The following is a 22,242-nucleotide window of genomic DNA, read 5'->3' on the forward strand; positions in this document are numbered from 1 at the left end:
TGATAATTCAAGAGCTTTTTATGCTTCTTCTCTTGAATAAAATCCTTTATTGATTGAGCTTTGAATATCCTCATTTGCTAAACAAATGTCTTTGAAGTTGGTATAAACACCATTATGGGGTCATGGTAATAGGATAAAAGTTGTATAACCTTTCCCAAAAGGAGAGAATTTTGTGAGGAAAGGAACTCCTTGATTATATGCTATGTAAAAATTGTATAGAATACAAATTATGCCCTTTTTAACGAAACAAATGAATTGCTGATTATTGTTGGTATATTTTGAAATATTCCAAATATTGTCAATAAGACAATTGAATTTATCATTGATAAATTCTCTACCAGGATAGTGAAACTCATTTGTAAGTACTGATAATTCTTGATTGTTGAACTTCATTTTATGTTTTATATTCTGATAAGAGACCTTAGAAGGCTTCATTTTGTTGGATCCTTGCAAAACGAGAAAGAATATCAGCAACAACATTATTAACTCCTTTTATATGTTTAAAATTTATTTTTATTCCCTTATGATAACCCTATTCTTGGAATAAAAGCTATCTTTTGTGAGGTTTTTTTATCAGTATTTATCTGTTGACTACCATAAGCTACTATTGCTTCACAATCAATTCTTATGGTGATTTCGCTTTTATTAATCAGGAAGAGTTTAAATGCTTCTAGAGTTTTTATCACAGCATTGACTTCATAATCCGTAGAAGTACGGTGGTTTCGTGTGGTAATTTCCTGAGGCATACCTACAAATCTCTTCATCATGAATTTTTTCATATTTATTTTTCTTTTTCTTTAAGATGGTTCCGCATGCAAGCTCGCAACCATCACATTCTATGACTAGATAATCAGAATCTAGTGAAAGTGATAAATACGGCAAATTATTAACCATTTCTTTTATTTTTTGAACTAGTTTTATATCCTTTGTATTGAATTTCCTTTGTTCAGCTAAAGAGGTTTTATTGTAAAGAGAAGTTGTATATTTCCCCAAATTTTTATTAAAATTTCATGCATAATTAAGTAAGCCTAAGAAGACTCTTAGGGTTTTTATATCTTGCATTTTGTTTGAAAAACCAAGATTTTGTTAGGAAATATGAGGCCGAAGCCTTATTTTTTCCATTCCCTATTTCTGTTCCTAGGAACAAAATATGGGTTTTGCAAATTTTCATTTTTGACTTAAAAATAATTAAGCCAAAATTTTCAAATAAATGAAGAACTTGTTTTAGATGCAAATAATGCTCTTCCTTCGTTTTTTTGAAAAACCAAGCACATCTTTAATATATGTACATGTGAATTCTTTATAATTTCCAAAAATATTATCTATTTTTCTTTGGAAAATTTGTGGCGCATGACATTACCTTCCATTCAAATAATCATTATGAACAAGACCATTTTACTAAGTCAGGATGCATTTTTATCCTAATTTTAAATCAAATTTTAAAAATCATTTGACCTTTTGTATCCTATTTATTAACACATCTTTAGAAGAAATAGTATAACCATCTATGTGAGTGTTATCATTAAGCCTTTTATAATTATAGACCATCCTAGTATTTCCTCTTTTTTATTTTGAGTGTTTATTAACAATAAAAGTTGAACTCTTACATCTGCTTTGTTTATAAAAATCTTTTTCAAAAATATCATAATTTGTAGATAATTATATAATGAAATTTCTAGTTTGTGTATCATTAGTTATTATGTCTCCCAACATAATTCTAATTTTAATTATTATATTACTTTCATATGCAAAAGTATTATATCTCAGTATAATTGTCTTTTTTTTTAAATAAGAAAAATTTTATAAATTTTTTAGATATTAGACCGAATAAGGAAGATGACTAACAACCCACACTCTGCCATCCTCTTTATCGTAAGATGCATGTTGCATATCTACATATGATTTATATGAAGAAATTCTTTTAAAAACAATTATTTATGTGTAGAAATTAGTATATTCCAAACTTCGCCCGGGTCAACCAAATAAGCGATAACAAAACTCATTCCTAACATTAAACCCCATCTCAATAGAATTTACTGCAAGGAACGAAATATTATTAAATAAAAGTACACTAGAAATTTGTAATTTCACTGAAATAAAAACTAATAATCATTACAGAAGATTTAGTCACGCAACTAATGATTAATATTTGATCACACATTGGCCCTGTTAATCATTAGAGTGGTTTTATGCTTCTACTTTGGTATGTATAGCAAACCAAATCTTTTCAAATTCTAGTTTTGCTGCCATGGTCTTTCTCTGTTTTTCTAGGGTGGAATGTGGAGATAACAAATTGGAAATGGCAACGAATTTAGCGTATAAGTAAAAAAAGAATAAAAAACGGAACTGTGTAAAATTGCCAATGGGATTGGTGAGGGGGGAAAATATTGACAAGGTATTCAATTTGAATTTTCTGGTGATTTTTTGTTAACAAATTATCCTTCAAGTGTTATCAGATGTTGTTGTTGCAACTTACAACTTATTGTCTTATTAAAAAAAAAAAACTTACAACGCATTTGGATTTTAAAATATTGAAACAAATTTGCTTCTTCCTAAATTTTCTTAAGAATGTACAATTAAAAAAAGAGTTTAATATTTATACACAGTCATTTAATAAAAATTACTATTAATATAACTTTTAAATTAGATATCATAAAAGTAAAAAAAAAAAACACTTATGATATATGATTGATTAAAATTGAATTACGATATAACTCTATTGTATATTATCAATGCATATGGATAGTCTATTTTTTATGTAAAAAAGAAAGCAAGACAAATCAGCCAGCTAAAATGAAAAGGCAGGAAAGCTAAAAAGAGAGATGAAAAAAATATTTAGCACTCAAACTGCTTCTGAGTTAATGGATCATATCATATTTGTGCTTTGTCTTTTCATTGATGCTTATAGCTTCTTCTTTTTTTCTTTTTCAAATCCCTTTATTTTAGTGGTCGGAAACTGGATCCAAAATGTAATTGACGTACTCATATCTATGGAACGTGAACGCATGTGTAGATAAGTTTTTTCTTCCTCTTCTTTTTTTTAACATTAGCCCACTTACTTAGCATGATATTGGCTGCTCCAGCAAAAATTCCAACACATATAACACTTTCCTTTTCCTAGTTTTACTACTATGTCACACTAGTTTTTGGATCTGTGCAACGCACGGTTTCTTTTTTTTTTATATAAATATTATATAAGAATTATCATGAATATAGATATTTCATAAAAGAAAATAATGTCATGATATCTTGTAAAATAAATAAGTTGGGCAAGACACCAAATTTATTAAATTAAAGAAACAAATAAAATTTATCCAAAAATTATCTAATAGATGGACAACAAATCAAAAAATAAAATTCAAGTTTAGTATTTATTTGTTATATTCATGAAGATATTTATCTATAATACATGACATATGTCTAATGTCTTCCTGAAATCGATTAACTTTCAAAATCTGTTTTAAAGGGATGCACATATCCTTAACCCATACATTTTCCTGTATAAAAAAATATAATAAAATTTTCTTAAGAGATCAGAAATACAAATTTAAGACAACCTCTTCGTTAAATTAATTGGAAAAGAAATGTCTAAAAACATATAAGAGAAGAGTATCAAAAGAAATGTTTAATTATAGGTATGTATTATAATTATGGACGTGATTCTAAATAAATTGTTTATTTCCGTGAATTAAGTAAAAATTTCCTACTTGTTTTCATGAAGAAAGAAAAATCATTATGTGTTTTATTTTATAGATAATTATATTAAATTATTACAACAATAATTAAAATATAAAAAATATAATATATAATATTTTCTTTTTAGAATTTTAAATTTTAAGATGATATAAAAAATTAGATAATAGAGAGGTTAATAATATTTGCTTTAAGGTGATTTAAATAAGAAATAAATAGTTATTTTCCTAAATTTAATTTTTTTACTCTAATTTTTCATAGAGAAGTAAATAATCATAATTTCATTGATTTAAAATAATTTTTATTATGTAATTAAATTTATATTAATTAGATTGAAGAAATTTTAATTTTAATAAAAATATCTTTAGTAGAAAAATTTATCCCCATGAATTGAGTATAATTTCTCTTATTTGTCTTCATTGAAATAGTGTATCCCCATGTTCTATATTTATATATTTTATATTTTAAGAAAAGTCTAAATTTTACTTCATATATTCGTTAAATTATTCATCTCCATTCTGAATAATGCAAATAGTTAATAAATGATTATGAAGTAAAATTGCATTTTCTTGCTTCATATTTCATATTTCAAGAAAATTATAAATTTCACTTCATATTTTATATATAACAATTTATATCTTAGTAAATATATAATTTAAATATAATTTTATTTTTTCTAACTGATAAAAAATATATAATTTCTATCATTACTAAAAAAATGTTTCATCCCATAAATTAAATATAATTTTTCTTACCTGATTTTTAAAAAATAATCTTCATATTTTATATTTTAAATATAATTTATATTTTTCTGACTAATAAAAAAATGTATAACTTTTATCTTTAGTAACAAAAATTCATCCCTGTAAATTAAGTAAATATTTTTAAATATATAATTTTTATCTTTACTAAAAAAAAGTTTCTACCCATAATAGATTTCTTACTTACTTTAAAAAAAATTATCTTCACATTTTATATTTTAAACATGATTTCTATTTTTTATGATTAATAACTAAAATATATAATTTCTATATTTAGTAAAAAATAATTCTCCCCATAAATTAAGTGTAGATTTTGTTATTTGTTTTAAAAAATCATCATATTTTATAAATTTTATTTTTAATAAAAGTTTCCTCCCATAAATTAAGTAATTGTTTTTAGGAAAAAAAGTTTCTCCCTACAAATTAAGTATATGTTTTCTTACTTTCTTTTAAAAAATTTATTTTTGTATTTTATATATAATTTATTACTTGCTTTAAAAAAATATTTTTCATATATTTAAATACAAATTTTTATCTTTATTAAAAAACATCCTTCCCATAAATTAAGTATAAATTTTCTTGCTTGTTTTTAAATTTTTTTATATTTTATATTTAATTTTTATCTTTAGTAAAATAGTTACTCTCCTTAAATTAAGTATAAACTTTTTTGCTTTAAAAAAATTATTTTTTAGATAGTATCCAAATTCGATCTTTGACGAAAAATAATTCTTAGTCAGGCTCTATTTATCTTTCTATCAAAATTCCAGATTAATCAAGATCTCTTTCCCACGATGAATAGGAGAATTAAGTAAATAAAATTATCTTTGTATTTTATATTTAATTTCTATTTTTAGTAAAAAAAATGTTACTCCCCTAAAATTAGATATATATTTTTTTACTTGCTTTAAAAAAGTTATCTTCACATTTTATATTTTATATAATTTCTCTTTAGTAAAAAAGTTTTTGCATAGGTATACATTTTCTTACTTAGCTTTTAAAAAACCACCTTCATATTTTATATTTTGTATTTAATTTATATTTTTAATAAAAAAAGTTCCTCCCCTTAAATTAAGTAAATATTTTTTCACTTGCCTTAAAAAATCATTTTTATATTTTATATTTTAATATACAATTTCTATCTTTAACTAAAAAATTCATTCCCATAAATTAAGTATAAATTGTCTTACTTATCTTTAAAAAATCATTTTCATATTTATATTTTAATATATAATTTCTATTTTTAGTAAAAAAGTTCCTCCTCTAAAATTAAGTATAAGTTTTTTACTTGCTTTAAAAAAATCTTATTTTATATTTTATATGTTATTTCTATCTTTAGAAAAAAACTTACTCCCACAACTTAAATATAGATTTTGTTTACAATTAATTTACAGTGAGAAGAAGAGGGAAGAAAACCCCCACCCCCTAATAACATAAGTCTTTGCAATTTGCATGCTCTTCATATATCATCTCTTTAAAAAGAACAAAATGAACATCAATTCCACAAAATGAAAATGTGCCTAAGAAAGAGGAGAGAAAGATGAAATAAAAATGGTATATGAAAAAAGGAGATCTTTTGGAGTCGAAGGTGATGGGCTAAAGATTGGAGAAAAAGTGGTTGCAGGGCTTGTAGTTTCCGTTGGCAACCTCGACGGTAAGGGTGGAGATGTTTCTTGAGAGGATTGTGGTTTGTGCTATATAAATCATCTTCGGTGTCTTTTTTTGTCTGTAACAGAAATTAAATTTAATTATAATTTTCTATTAAAGCTTAATTTTCAAATGAAATATTTGAATTTATTATATAAAACTTAGTACCCATTGCCCAGAGGCTCTTCGCTATGCGAAGGTATGGGGGAGGGATATTGTACGCAGCCTTACCCTTGCATATGCAAGGAGGCTATTTCCGGATTCGAACCCTTGACCAACAAGTCACCAAGGCACAACTTTAGCGCTGCATCAGGGCTCGCCCTCAAGTGTAATTAAATTTAATTTAATAAATTTGGAATGGAGTTAGTATAAATCGAATACTTACTAAAAATAATAACAATAAATTGAAAATAATTTCATAATAATAATTTAAATGTTAATGTAGTTTCAAGTAAATTGTTCAACACTGTAATTTGAGTGTGTATTTCCTTGATTTCATGAAAAGATGTTCATGTCCATATGTTATATTTTATATATAATAAATTTATATATACTTAAAAAAATTATAAGATAAATTTGAAAATTATCCAGGTAAAAATAGTAATTTATTATTAAAATATTTGGTTAAGAAAATAATAAATAATAAAAGAATAATAAGAAATCTAGAAATAGAAGAAAGGAAAGTATGAGTTAAAATGACTATCAAGAAAGAAAGAAATGAAGAAAAAAAAATCTTATTAAGTGTGATGTGAAGAATGAAAAAAAGAACAAATTACAAAAGTGTAAAATAAATTTGATTTTTTTAGTAAGACACGTACAATCTCACCACTTAGAATGATTACTCCGTTATCTGACCAATAACCATGATGGATAGATCCGTTTTTTTCTTTAAAAAAATAAGACTTTGAAAATCACATATTGAGAGTTCTTAATAATAAGTTTACAAAACTTTGTTACGTAACTTAAACTTGGTCTGTTTTTCAATCTGTTCATATCTTATAGGTAAGGTAATATCAAATAATGATAATGTAACTTTACTATAAATATGAAAGTTACATTTTGAATCCTTTCATAACTTTTACTATTTTTAAAATTCCTAATTATTAATCGTTCTAATTATATAATTTGTGCTTTTCTTTTATTTATATCAGTCAAACTGAAACCACTGGTAAGCATAAAACATTTTCATTGTTTAATCCGATATCAAAATTTTGTTTTTAAACGAAAGACTAAGTTTAAGTTCTTCATTTTAAGGTCATGCATAATATATATAACCTTGTATTAATAATTGAGCTCATTTTTTTTGGTTGAAAAAATAACAATCAATCAAATTATGATTTTGATTCTCAATGATTAAGTAGCATGTATTGTACTATATAAAGATTAATTAAAGACAGAATAACATTATTAGCCTAACTTCTGCTTCAATGTTATCTTTTTCGTACTTTTCTCCTTCTGAACTCTGCCTTTTGCCATATTTTTCTCGAACTAGTTTACTCTTTGGTTTCAATTTTACATCCGGTGAGAACTGGTAATTTGGATCTCTCATTCGTGCTTGTATGGTCTTGAAAAACTGAATATTTAGTTGTTTAGTCCCTCCTTGTCTAAGCTCTGCATACTCTAGTTCTGAAACAACATTTTCTTATGCTCCAATTACAATATCCAAGTCACTCATAACCTACCACACATTGGTATACCTCCCATTTGGACCCTTCTTTAATTTCTTTAATGCATTCTCAACAACAATCTTCCTAGCTTGCTTTCCTGGTGTCACATTGGTATACCTCCCACACATTTATATATAAAACCAATCAAGCTAAAAATTAATAGTTACATTTCATCTAACATAATTTTATATCAAAGCATTTCCCACATTTTAATTATAAGGTTTCTTAAGAAAACTGTTCTAGAAATTTCTATTAAAAATCATGGCTGCATTACTTAGTTTTACACCATAGCTGCATTTCAGTTCTAAATCTTTCCGCGCTCGCGCTCCTGTGTTTTACTTGCACCAGGTTTAACATCGAATAGACCCCTTCCCATGATGTTATATATGCTTACTTCTATAAAAGAATATATAAAGTCTATACAAGATATAACATGCAGAAAATTATCGAATACCCATGCATTTATTTTTTACAATCTGTGTCTTAGTTGTAAACACAGGAAAAAAAAAAAAAGAATGATTGTGTTAAACATAGCATATATATCTTAGGCCTTAACAAACCTATAACCACATCAGAGTAACATTCGTTCAGCCTATTTCTATGATCTCCCTTTACAAAATTGAGACCATTTCTCACACTTTTAATTATAAGCTTGCTTAAAAAACCTCTTTTACAGCAGTTAGCAAGACTCGAATTGCATCTAGCAGGACTAGGTGGTGAAAGTTCAGGACCTGAAATTGCATGATAGGAACAAAAGATGAGTCAAATGATTCAGGAATAAGTTCAGCAACAGGTAGCAGAAACATGTATATATGCTTCATCATATATAATTATATATAAAGCTAAGAAGTATTTTAAGCAGCCTAAAATATAACTGATTCTATAAGAGAAAAATATATACAGAAGAATTTCTTGAACTCTTACCAATCAGATTTTGATCACCTTATGAAGAAAATCACAACTGCATAGCAAAAAGAATTATATTATCTCTCTATCAATCCCTTGCCTTCTTTATTCTTTTTATTAGAGATTCTATTGATGCTTGGATTCTACTTCCTTCTGTTTGCATCACTGCTTGAGATGCCTCACGTAGATGCTGAATCCCACGACCCAAACTGGCAATGGAGGGGGCTGCAGGGAGAGACTCAACAGCACACTCAATCCCATCACCATAAAAAAGCAAGCCTGAACAAGTTCCAATACTGCCGGCAAATGTAGCCCAAGGCAAGAACCCAACATGCTGCACCTTTCGCTTCCTCATTATTTCATAGAAAGCTGTTCTCATGACTGAAATACTGTTTTTTTGGGCAGAGGCTATAACACTGTGAGCAACTCCTCGAATCTTTTCGGTAGATACTGCTGCCTTCATGATGCCAGACGTTTTTGCTCCTGAAGTTGCAATCCCTGGAGCCACAACTTTAGAAGGGCCAAAGGCAAAAGCCAGCACTTTCTGCATCTGGCTGAGACCGATTTTGAGTGAAGTTGGAATTTTGAAAGTGACAACCTTCACCAGTGTTGACGCAGGGACTACTTTGGTCAGCGATGAAGCTCCCAAAACTGCTGTTGCTCCGGCACCTACTGCCACCATAGATTTATCTGTTAATAGCCGCTTCTTCTCATTATGATTCAACATAACCCCTTTACCTTCAGAATTTGTGATTAGTTCTCCAATCAGCTCTTTGACTTCAACAGGGAGAGGAGTATCCCAATGTTTCCTAAGACCAGCCAAGGCACTAGCGTCAACCACCACCACAATGGTCTTAAACTTAACAGCCTGGCTCCGGATAGCCTGTGCGAAGAGCGCGTGTGACTTGTCATCAATGGGAAGATCCGAGAACTCAATCTTATCCGACTTTGCAGCACCTTTCCCGTTAACAGGCCTCAACCCCTTATTATTCAGAGCAATTCTAAGCCCCTCAACAGCAATCCGGAAAGTATAGACCTCAGAAACGGTACTTTTATCAAGAACCTCCCCTCTATTCACATCCAACAACATCTTCTGCACATGTGCCAGTGCCTTCCCGAGTGACGGAAGATCACCAAATATACTATACAAATCCTCAAGCAAAGGATAAATAGACCTGGCAAAACCCGGGGTCTCGTAACTACTTGAAGGCCGAATTTCCTCAATACTACCCCTCTCCAAAACAGAACTACTAAGCAAAAGTGGACCCGAATTCCACGACAAAGCCTTAGCCAACATCATCCTAAGTTCCTTATCAAGAGAAAACCTTTTCAAAGCCGAAGGAGCCCAAGAAGCAGCATGCTGCTGAGGAACCAAACAATTAACAAGACTTCGAAAATGGCTACCACTGTCAACAACTCCACCACCATTATTGCAATCACTATCACTATTATTATTACTATTATTGCCCCAACAAGAGGGAGAGGGAGAGGGAGACTCTATAACAAAAAACGACGATCCAACATCCTCAGCAGCCCTCTTAGCCGCCAACAAGGGACCATGAAAACTGGTCCCGAAAATCTCCCTCAGCACGAAGTTCCCTGCAACAGTCTCGTACTTGTCCGTACCAATTGTATCAACAAGGCAACGTTTGAGTACCCCGAAAGATGAGGTCGGTAACGGAACGAAGTGTTGTTGTTCTTCTTCTTCGGACTGAAGCTGAGAGAAGGGGGAAACAGCGGCGGCAGCGGCGGCGGCGGCTTGCACCAAAACGGCGTCGGGTTTGATCTCCCTGATGAGACACGTGGCGTCGGAGGCTGATCGCTCCGATAAGTTGAGGACGGAGAGGATGTAAATTAGGGTTTGGGTTTGGGGATCGCGCACCGCGAACACGAATTGCTTCGTGTCTTCGGGGACGCTCAGTTTCTTCACCAGTTGTTTCGAATCTCTCAGCTCGTCCACTCTGAATGGCCACACGTTTAGCAGATTCCGCAACCACATTTTCAGAGAAAAAACCAAAAATGAATGAATTTGGAACGAAGAAGAAAAAGGTGGATTTGATTCTGTGTGTGTTGTAGGGTGCTTCTGCTTCTCTCGGTAGCGCGCCAATGAAGGTATCAATTGTGAAGGTGCGGGTTTGACCCGTGGAATCCACCGGTTGCCCGTAAGGCTGCTTAATTCATGGTTTGAGAATCCCGCCAAATACCTTAAGAATCTTACTTAATTCGGATACTTTCATGATTGACTTGTGATATTTTGAGCATCTAAATTACAAGTATGACTTTCAAATCGGCATTTAGTATTGGCTCATGGGTGCTTAACAAATATCAAACTAGGCTTCTTGGTGATAATGTGTAAGCCTTGATATGTACTAAAAATTGGTTACTAGGATTTGATGAGCAAGGTAAATAATGTGTAATAATTGTTGTCTTTTAATCACTTGAGTTTATTCTAATATTTATTATTGTTTTGAGTTTTAAGAAAAGAATATGAAGATGTGGAGATGAAGAATGCTCAAGCTACTTCAAATATGAAATCATTTGTTGTTGGAGATGTTTAAGTTTCATATTTTAGATTTATTGCTTGAATTTTCTTTTGTTAAGACATTATTTATTGATGTAATTGATTAATTGTTGATATTTTATTTACATTTGTATTGAACTTAATTTGATTGCGTTGCATTTTTATTGAAATTAAAATTCTTTTAAAACTAGGCTCGCGGATCGGCCCGTTTGACCCGCGGGGTCCGCGGGTGGGGGAAGACCAATTTATTAGGTCCGTATAAGAATGCGGGACGGGCTGGCCGGGTCTGCTGCCAATGCGGGCGGACCGACCCACTTACCCACCCCTACTCACACAACTTGAAACGCACCGTTTCGCCCATTACCTAAAAACCTAATAATAGTAATCTAGTACAATATATATATATATATATATATATATATATATATATATATATATCCAAATTGTCAAGGGATACTGGGTAAGTAAACTTCTTTGTGTGTAGTGCACAAAAATTAATAACTTTTAAATTGATCTTATTCCATAATATTATGGTACATCCTTCACACGTTATCACCACCTCTTTTTAATTATATTGTCACTAAGGGTCGTCATCCCCACCTTGGACTGTAGCACCACATATCTCCTCTGCGTGGCACCACTTCCACCACGACACAAATTTGAGCACGCCATCAACCTTGATGCCACCAGATTTGTGCTCGTGTTGTCACCTTCAACCTCGTCAATGATGCGCGACCCAACCAGGTCCTACATGCGCGACCATCTCCGACCCTATACCACATCATTCGTGTGCACGCTCCAACACCCTCGCGCGCTACACCGCCACACGAGACTCCACCTCTTCTTTGACTGTGACTCCTTTCGTTAGATTTGAAACCTGGCAATGAAAGAAGCCCTAGATCTAAATCTTATGTTACGATATTGAATGACACTGGCGTCGGGATCAATGAAGACGATGGCAATGAAAATTGGCCCTCTTTTTTGTATTCGATGAAAAAAGTATGGTGTCTTGATTTCTAAACTAAAATTATGATTTGGGGAAGAAGAGGGAAAAGGGAGTGGCGGAGGAGGATTATGGATAACAACGATGTTTTTGGTGGCGGTGGGTAGTAACTAGATGGCAGTGACAATGGAGGAGTTGTTTAAATTGTGGTGCAAAGGATGCATCACTGCCAGAAAATTGACTCTGGTGGCGGGTGGCAGAGTAATTGGAGAGAAAAAGAGAAATGATGATAAGACGTAGAGGATGCACCATAGTACTATGGAATAAGATGAATCTAATGACTATTATTTTTTATGCACCATACACAAGTTATATAACTTTTGCATTGTAGGTTGTGCCATCCAAATCATGTCAAAACAATTTACAATAACTCACATACATATTTAACGAATCGAGGTAAATCACCAAGTCCCCGTAGCATACTATAGTACTATCTTCACTTCAATGCAAAATCATTTCTTCCATTTTTTGTATTTTTAATATTTTTATCATGGTCCAAATCATGTCAAAATTATGTTGTTTATATTTTTTTATGCTCTCTTATGATTTTCATAATAAATTGGAATGAGAGACCTTTTGGGAAATTTTTCGATAAATGTGTGAATGAAGATAAAACACAATGAAAAGTCTCGTATTGGTTTGTGGGAATAATCATTCATTAATTCTAAAAGTAGTCATATATGATTGTTGAGGTCTTGGAAAGAGTTACTTACATAAGGTTTTGACGAACAAGAGTGTTGAGTGAAATGTCGTAGTTTGTGAGCTGAAAAATCGACAATCAATGATGTTACAAATGTCACGATGCTCCCAATCCATTGGATTAGAAATTAATCTTGCTCGTGGTGTGTAAATGCTACTGACCCAAAAGAATTTTGTACATGATAGGAATCAAACATGAGTTCTCTCGTTAAATAAATCATTCTCACTCATCTTATATCATTGCACTCATCCTTTGGGTTTAAAAAAATTAAGACTAAAATTATATTTGAATTTATTTATTGATATTTGGATGATTTAATTTAACAAAAATATTTAAAAATATCATTTTTTTAAATCGTGACCACCAAAAATTAAACTAATAAAATCATGATCATTGAAAATAAAAATAAAAAATTAATAGTCAAATGTTACGTAAGATAAAGTATGCCAGTTAAAAGTTAACTTTTAAAATTTAATAGCCAAAGTTTTGAATTGGATGGTAAGACTAAATTTTTTAACTCTTAAAAATTGAGAAACTGAACGTGTCTAATTTTTAATTGAGAATCAAAATTGGGGATCAAGAAAAACAAGAGGACCCATATGAGTATAGGAGTTTGGAAGACAAGAGCCTGTCTTGCCTCTTCGGTATGATATTCTCTCCAATTAAAATCTGGACCATTGTATTCTCTTATTTATTTAATTTTTGTACGATAATTAATCAAATGGTTGTGATTTGACTAATGAAAAAGTAGGGATATTGTTGATTATTTACAGGATTTATAAATTGGATGAATTGAATTTAGTCAAGTTTGAGAAAAATGTAATTTTCTAAAATTTAAAACTGTGTCTGCTAAATATTTAGGCTTTTAGATGTAATTTTAATTATTATTACTATCATTAAATTTATATATTATTTGTTGTTTTGAAAAGTTAAATCTTTCAAGATTTATAAATCTAATTGTAACTGGACCTCTAATTAATGAAAGGTCAAGTGACAATCACAATTAATACTTGTTGTTAGTGTTTGTGGTACAATATTATCAACATGTGATACCTAAAAAATTTAGGTCCTTAAATAAATATTATCTACTTATCTTAAAATGAACTTTAGTGACCAAAGATAATATTTTTAGACTTTGGAGGGATGAAAAATAATAATAATTTTTTTACAGAGACTAAAATCAAAATTTCTTATTTTATAGTGACTTAGCATTCATAAATATTCAATACAATGATAAATAACTTCCATTAAAATTGTATTGCTAAATTTTAAATAAATTTTGATGCTACTATTTGTTTGGAGAGTTTGATGATAAGGATATCATCAAATTATTATTATTTTTATATAATTTTATTTTGTGCTGATGTTTCTATTTTCCCTTCAAATTTTAACTATAATTACATTACAAATATTCTTAGAAGCTCTTACCCCCCAAATCACAGTTATTTACATCTTCAAAAAAATTTTTTTCAAACATTTTAAAGTTTATTTTCTCTCCTAAATCTAAATTACTTATATTTATTTAAATAAACTATACAATTTTCTCTTTAAGATTTTAATTTTTTTTTACTAAAATTAAATATATTCTTTTTTTTACTGACATAATATTGGTATAAAATATTTACTACCTAAAAATTAATCTTCAGTGAAGAATGTAAACAGATACAACATAATTTATTCCATATCCAAATCAAAATTAGAATTCTGATCCACTTTATTAAAGATTTAAAGTATATGCTTATAATACACAAAATATTTAAATAACGTACCATGAAACTGATATTTTTTCATTTTTTTCCTCCCAATATCTATAATTATTAATAAAGACAATTATTCCTATTTGAATATACATTTTCTTAAATTCTTTTATTCTCTAACTAATTCTAAAAATTAACTTTTAATTGAACAGTTATTAGAAAAAATTAAATAACTCCTGTAACAGCTATTTACATCTTTTAATTATTTTTAATTTTTAATTTAAAACTAAAAAAAATGGTAATTCAGGTACATAGTGCCTGTTTCCAACTAGTTTAATATAATGGGAACACTTAAAATCTTGAAAATGAAATCATGGCGCACATCTTTGAGCACATTCACTCTAAATTGAGAATGGACAATTGACAAAGCAAATCAACCATGTCCTTTACAATTACTCATTAATATTTAATCCTACTCTGATCTGATCAGATGAAAATTTAGATGTACATAATCATATATTTTCTGTTTCCTCGGCATATTTCGTTTTCTAACCCTCATGAAATATCAATCCAGAGCCTTAATGAGACACTTTCTGCAATAGCTGCTATCACACTCGAGCCTAGAGTAAGGACCATAAATAGTTTTTTTTTTTTAATTAAAAGAACCTAACTCAAAGTATTTTTATAATTCAAAGTCATCAGACTAACCCTCAACGCGTAAAAATCATCAAAGTGAGTGTTATCTTTTTCAATTAAATTTATTCTATACCCACAATCAGATAATCAAATTTCTATCACTATATTAACTCTGCAGGACATTGTTAGTAAGAGCCTTACTACTTTGCTGTGCCGTTGGTACAGTGATACTTTCTTTTTTTGAGGCAAAAAAGGAAGAAAAAAAATATCACTAGGCAGTCTCCGAAAGAGTGTTAACGTGTTGCAATCAGGATAAGGAAGTACTTTAATTTGGTCATTTTCTTCGCATGCAATTCCTGATGACGAGAGTTTTTCGTTATTTGAGGATTATTTTTATTTCATTTTTTCCACTTATTTGAGGAGTATAAGTTTATAACTTCCCTAAGCAAGCAATTTATTGAAAATAGACCGGGACTGATATTCAACCTAAAAAACTTACTTGAGAAAGAAGATTGTTTCAAATCACGGTTAACAGACTCCTTACATTAAAGGCTAAACATAGGTTGACAGGAAATATGATTTTTCGTAAAACAACGCAGGTAACCAAATTTGACGTAAAGACTAAATATTTGTGAGTGAGTCAACGTTAGATTAGGATCGACAACTAACTGAACTAATTCACATATAATATAATAGTTGATTCGATGATTAACTAGTTAAATTTGATTATATTTAATAAATGAATTAAATTTGAGTTAAAAAATGAAACTAGTTAAATAAATGAGTTAAAATTGAGTTACATAATTGAATGTACTTGATTAATTTATGAATTAGTTATATATATATATTTAATAAATTGAGTTACAATTCAACCACACAAAAATATTTATTTTTCACAAACTAAATGAAATTTACAAGAAGTGATTAGAAGCTATAGTTTTTTACCGCAACAGTTAATAAATCAATTTTCATTAAATTACAAATGTAACATAAAAATGGCAGTTCGTTAATTAGTAAGTGCACCACATACTTTATATTTAGTGGACTAAAATTTATAATTATTCATGTATAGTTATATGATTAAAATTTATTCATCTCATTTTCTTATCAAGATGATACAATTTTTATTATCACAAGTACATATTACATCGTTGTTGACTATAACACCAATGGATAAGAAAAGAAAAACAACTATTATTTATCAACAATATGTGCGAACATTGGTAGAAAAAGTGGTTTATACGACGGTGGATAGAGACAAATAATGACGGTGTTTGACCATCTTTGAATCTAACGTCGTTGAAAGTGTCAAACTTCAAACTTTCAACGACGGTCGAAGGGACACCGTCTTAGAAAACCTCAACTTTCAAAGACAGTGCTGACGTCAGGACTGTCTTAGAAAGCCAGGCTTCAAAGATGGTGCTAGCATCACGACCGTCTTAGAAAGTCAGGCTTCAAAGATGATATTGATGTCACGACTGTCTTTGAAGGCTGACTTTCTAAGACGCTCGTGACGTCAATACCGTCTTTAAAGTCTGGCCTTCTAAGACGGTCATGACGTTAACACCGTCTTTGAAGTCTGGCTTTCTAAGACGACCCTGATGTTAACACCGTCTTAGAAAATTAGCTTTTTAAGATCGTGTTGACGTCAGCACCGTCTTACAAAAATATTTATATTACATAAAAGCATATTAGAATATATTAATTCTACACTAAGGCATGAAATTAATGAACGAGTAACAATTAAAGTATATATATATATATATATATATATATATATATATATTTATATGTACCAAAAACCTATGATCAATTACAATGTTTAATTAAAGAAAATAGAAATATACACACCACTTTAATTTGACTCGGGTACATGCATATATCCATCAGGACTGCAAAAGGCTGAAAGGGAAGAAAATGAGATAGGAATATGTCATAAGTATATATAGGTGACAAGGGAAAATTAAATACAGTCACAAGCCCACAACATCAAATGTAAAGCTGCATATGAACCAATTCAAAAACATAAAAGAATGATCACCTAGACAGGTAGAAAAAGTATCTAGCACATCAATAGGTACTACATTATATATATAACATGTGTGATACACATTACAATATCAAATAGGCTAATCCCCTTTTATCATTTCCATCTTACCATTATATAGTATAACAGAGAGCTCTTCTTCGACTGTTTTGAAATGGGAGGGGAAAAACAAATTGAAAAGAAAAAAACAAAATGAGGAAGTGTCTATGGTAGACTCTAACTGTAGTACCAAAGCTTAAGTGAGAATCCATAAAATCTATTCTATCTCTCCTGCTCAAGTGACAATGTGGGACTATATGAATTTGCATAAAAAACTTGATTGTACCTCGAGATGTCTCCAGCAACAAATTGATAGATCGTGCATCTATATCTTCATTCTACATTTCATGGAATGCAATTAAAGCTACAAGATACCAATAAGTGTAAGCAACAACATATATCGTATATAATAAAAATAATGCAAGCATGTGATGAGGCATGTATTGTATAGTGGGCAAACAAATTATCAAACAATTATAAAAAATGGAGTAGATGTAACTTGTAAGCTTAATGGTGTTTAGGGGAAAAAAAGTTGGTAAACACAACCAAAATAATGCAAGGATGTGAGGCATGTATAGTGTGGGCAGACAAAATTTCAAATAGTTGCCAAGAATGGACCAGGATATCAGCTTAAGGGTGTTTAGAGAAAAAAGAAATCAGCTGGTAAACAGGGCCAACATAATGTGTGCATGTGAAGAATGTACGATAACAACAAAGAAAATTTCGAACAGTTACCAACAATGTGTACCAAGATATAAGCTTAATGGAAAAAGAAACTCAATTGGTAAATACAACCAACTAGGAAAGTTTATTCATAAATTATTGAAAAGGGGCAAAAAAGTAACCAAATCTACACACTTCACATTCACATTACAGACTTGTACTTGATATTTGGAAGCCCCCCATAAAAGAATGCCCCATTGCAAAATAATGAAACAAAAAATAGAAAAGCAGAAGAGAAAGCAACATGAGTAACTTTTGCAAACAAAGGGAACAATTTTGGAAAAAAAAGAATTAAAAAAATAGAAATATAAACAACAACTTAGGATGAGGAGATGCAAAAGCAAAAGCATTAGCAAGAAGGCCATACAAATGAATGAAATAAATCATATTAAATAATAAAAAGAGTAACAAAGTAAAATTCCTCAATTTCTAAAGTAGAAAGAAGTTGTTCATAAGAAATTCCGTTGCATGCCAGTACTTACAATGTATGGAGGGGTACAATATAGTATACATACAACCATACCAATAACTTACCATTGAAACAAAGGAGAACAATAATCCAAACAGCTATTTGAACAGGCTAACTGTATTGCATTTGGTATTGAGATCTTTGGAATTGTCTCCGAATAACACAATACTATCCATAGAGTTGTTTGTCATAGGATTCATCACAATTACCAAGGTCACTCTTACTTCTTTCACAACATGTATTGTTTCTCTGTTTTCAATTTAAAATCACTCAAGCAAGTTACCGTTATGAGAGAGAAAGATAGAGAGAACAGGTGCAGATTAAGAACACACCCTATTCAATCCAGCTATTGGAAGTAGTTCCCTATCAATTTCTTTATGATCATCCGCTGCTTTCAACTTTCTATAACCATTCCTAGGCCACTTTAACCTAGACACGGATTCCATGGAACTTAGAAATCCTAATAAACTATTCTTGTCTTAAATTTAACTGGATTGGGATTGATTTGTTTTTACAAGTTGAATTAAACCAATTAGTTCTCCTATTACAGAAACTTGATGATTTTAATTGGCTTTTATGCCTTACTATGGATCTAAACTACACTACAAGCACTAACCTGTGGTGTCAATTGCTTGCCACATTTGACCCACAAAACTGGGAATGAAGAGTTGGTAGGTTTATAATAGCTAAACTAGTAAAACTTAATTATGATTGGATAACAAAGGAGCCAACATTACAAAGATTCAAATGGCCAAATCTTTGTGTAGAATAAGGAAGCTCCAAGACACTAAATAAGTTGCTACCGTAGGCAAGAATAAATTGAAAATGCCCTAAAAAAGAACAGGTTAGGTAGCTCAATGGGAAAGAGAGAAATAGAACATATAACAAATACGAAAAGGCTTGTGACTTGTTGGAAGATCTTGATTAGCATCTAAAGTTGGACCTCTTGTAATTTTTGTATAATACCACAACTTTATTGATTCCTATAAGCCTAAAAGATGCTTTGATCTATATTTCAATAACATAATCACCACCAAAAACACTAGAGACAAATATTGCAGACAACAATAAATTTCTATTATCTACTTCTCATATTATAGCAATCCTAGGTAACATCTGATAATTCTATCAAGTATAAACATGTACAATGTTCAGTAACTAATTAAGTCACAGATAATGTCATGTACATTTTATAGACTTTACCTTCACATTGATTCCCTGAAAAGTGAAGACACTAACAAGACAAACATTAAGCATCCAAAAGATCTTTTGTGCACTACCAAAAGATCCAAGACAAATCTTTGATGTTCAAATTCTAACAAAATTAACCAATATAACAACTTGGCATGAATTGTAGTAACAATTTAACAGAAAAATAGAGCATGAAGAAAGAAATCATCCAAATGAAATTATAATTCAAAAACTGAGGCAAGAAAAGCAGATGTGGATAGTAACGGGTAGGAGTTAAAAGCAATAATGTATTATTAGAATGTGATACCAAATGCTTTGTATTACTTAAATATTACAATTAGAAACTGCTTCTCTGACAGTTATCTTGAAATGATAGAGCATCAATTCACTTTCTGTCCAAAGACCAAAGTCTCCTACAGGGAGTATTCTATGTTCAGAAGCAACAAATAACAAAACCTTATGCTTAATTACACACCCTACTATAAAAATATCCTAATAAATAAGTGCCATTACTTATTTTCGATGAATAACTGTGACAAAGTCAGCTTGTAATTTTAAAATTTAAATTCACAACAGCTAATACAGGACAAATTATTTTCTATAAATATTCTCAAAATACATTACTGCTTCTAACTTCTACACTAAACTAACAACATCACAGTTGTTAGAATTGAGGCTTAGGTCCTAACTTAATCCAACAAAATCGGTGGGCTAATAAATAAGTGCTATTAGTTATTTTCTATGAATAACTATCACAAAGTCAGTTTCTAATTTTAAAATTTAAATACGCAACAACTAATACAAGATAAGTTATTTTCTATCAATATTCTCATAATACACTGCTACTTCTAACTTCTACACCTAACTAACAACATGGAAGTTCTTAGAATTGAGGCTTAGGTCCTAACTTAATCTAACAAAATCAGTGGACTAAGGTGAGGACTTCCCAAGTTTTTAAAGCTCTATTAAGTCATATCTCGAGGTGATGTGGGACTAAATAAACACCACCTTTGAGACATCAATTAAGACAACTTTCAAAAAGGCTGCAACTAAGGTGGGCTATGTGTGACTACAATTAAGGAGACTTTCCAATAATAGTTATTATTACACCAACACATTACTGTAAACGATAGTGATTATTGATTCCCATTAGAGAACCAATAATACAACAACAAAGGAGAAACTTACACAAAGAGATGTACACACCTAGATACACAGGCATAGAAAGAAAATTAGATAGCTAAAAAATTACTTTTGAGGTAGTGGTTTAACTCGTGCACCACTCTAGCATCCTTGACAAATGAGACAACAAAGAAGTCTACTTCATTGTCCACCCCAAACTTGATATCTTCCCAGTCCTTGTCTGTCAAGTTGAAACATAAGGTAACAAAGCATAAAATTGTCAAATGCACTTGCATACTGAGAGAGTATCCAACTACAAGTGAATAACTGGAATTTAATACCCATGCAAAGTGTCAACAACGAATATAACAGAACTATACCAGTTATGGAAGGAGAAAATAAAACAAAGAGATGGAACTAAAACAAAGAGAAAATAAATTCATTTGACCTAGTATAAGCTAGTTTTCAAACTTAATACTGAAAGAGAACAACAACCCTTTGCTTTGTGGGGGCAAAACACAAACTGAAATAGACCTAGCAGATTAAAACCTAGCAGATTAAAATCTTTGTGGGGGGAAAAATAAAAACTGAAATAGACCTAACTTTTCTTACATGGTACTGTCATCCTAAAGTTAAGTCAAGCTTAAGCAAAGAAAAAGACATGCAAGCTTACCTTGGAGAACACTTGCAGGCCAAGCTCACGGTGCTCAGAAAGTTAGCTACACGCCACACGAAGCTCAGGGGGGTGCGACTTCCTTTGCGGAGGTGATGGTGCTGCAAGAGAGTTCGAGGAATTTTGAGAGAGGGGGAGTTCGAGGAAGACCTAACGTGCAACAGAAAAATGATTGTACATATTTTATAAAGTAATGTTAACGACGGTGAATATTGAAACCCGTCTTTGTATGTGACAATTTCAACGACGGTGTTTCATATACACCGTCTTAGATAACTTCCTCTTAATTGCAAAAATGCCCCTGCCTAGCTTTCTAAGATAGGGTTACATGCAAACGTCGTTGTAAAAGTACAATATTTACATAAATGCCACTGTCCCGACTACTACGACGGTCATATTACGACCGACCTCGAAGGTGTGTTGTAAAAATGTCTTTTTTTTTAGTAGTGTTCACAATATCACAACCAACCCATCATAGTTAAGCCACTCATTAACAACAACCACCCTAAAGCCACCATTTTTATACCACACAAAACCCAGCAACAAACACACACACAAATAATCAAAGCAAAGAAATAGAAAAAAACATAAAAGGGAAAAAAAGAACAATAAATAAAAGTGTAGTAAGAGACAAAGAGATGCATTGTCACATGGGGTAATTTTCGGCAGCAACTATTCTTTCCCCATATTCTACTCTCTTTTTCTTTTCATTGATTTTTGTCCCATCTCCTCCCTAAACATCATGGCTTG

The 22,242-nt window shown here is 30.6% G+C and overlaps 1 protein-coding gene and 1 non-coding gene across 2 annotated transcripts; one reads left to right on the plus strand and one right to left on the minus strand.

Moving 5' to 3' along the window:
- Positions 1-8,249: 8,249 nt before the first annotated feature.
- On the minus strand, positions 8,250-10,861 carry LOC100799690 (uncharacterized). Its single transcript, XM_003520447.5, has 2 exons — positions 8,690-10,861; positions 8,250-8,496 (listed from the first exon to the last, which is right to left on the minus strand). The coding sequence occupies exon 1, from the start codon at positions 10,668-10,670 to the stop codon at positions 8,760-8,762; it is 1,911 nt and encodes a 636-aa protein (XP_003520495.1). The 5' UTR covers positions 10,671-10,861; the 3' UTR covers positions 8,250-8,496; positions 8,690-8,759.
- A 5,709-nt stretch (positions 10,862-16,570) lies between these two features.
- MIR4356 (microRNA MIR4356) lies at positions 16,571-16,650 on the plus strand. Its single transcript, NR_048676.1, has one exon. It is a non-coding gene; the product is annotated as a microRNA MIR4356 (primary transcript).
- The last annotated feature ends 5,592 nt before the right edge of the window (positions 16,651-22,242 follow it).

This window comes from Glycine max, chromosome 3 (assembly GCF_000004515.6).
Source record: "Glycine max cultivar Williams 82 chromosome 3, Glycine_max_v4.0, whole genome shotgun sequence".
Taxonomy (NCBI): domain Eukaryota; kingdom Viridiplantae; phylum Streptophyta; class Magnoliopsida; order Fabales; family Fabaceae; genus Glycine; species Glycine max.

What these genes read in the sequence shown, in the direction of transcription:
- LOC100799690 (XM_003520447.5), bottom strand. Translation starts at nt 10,670, where the DNA reads ATGTGGTTGCGGAATCTGCTAAACGTGTGGCCATTCAGAGTGGACGAG.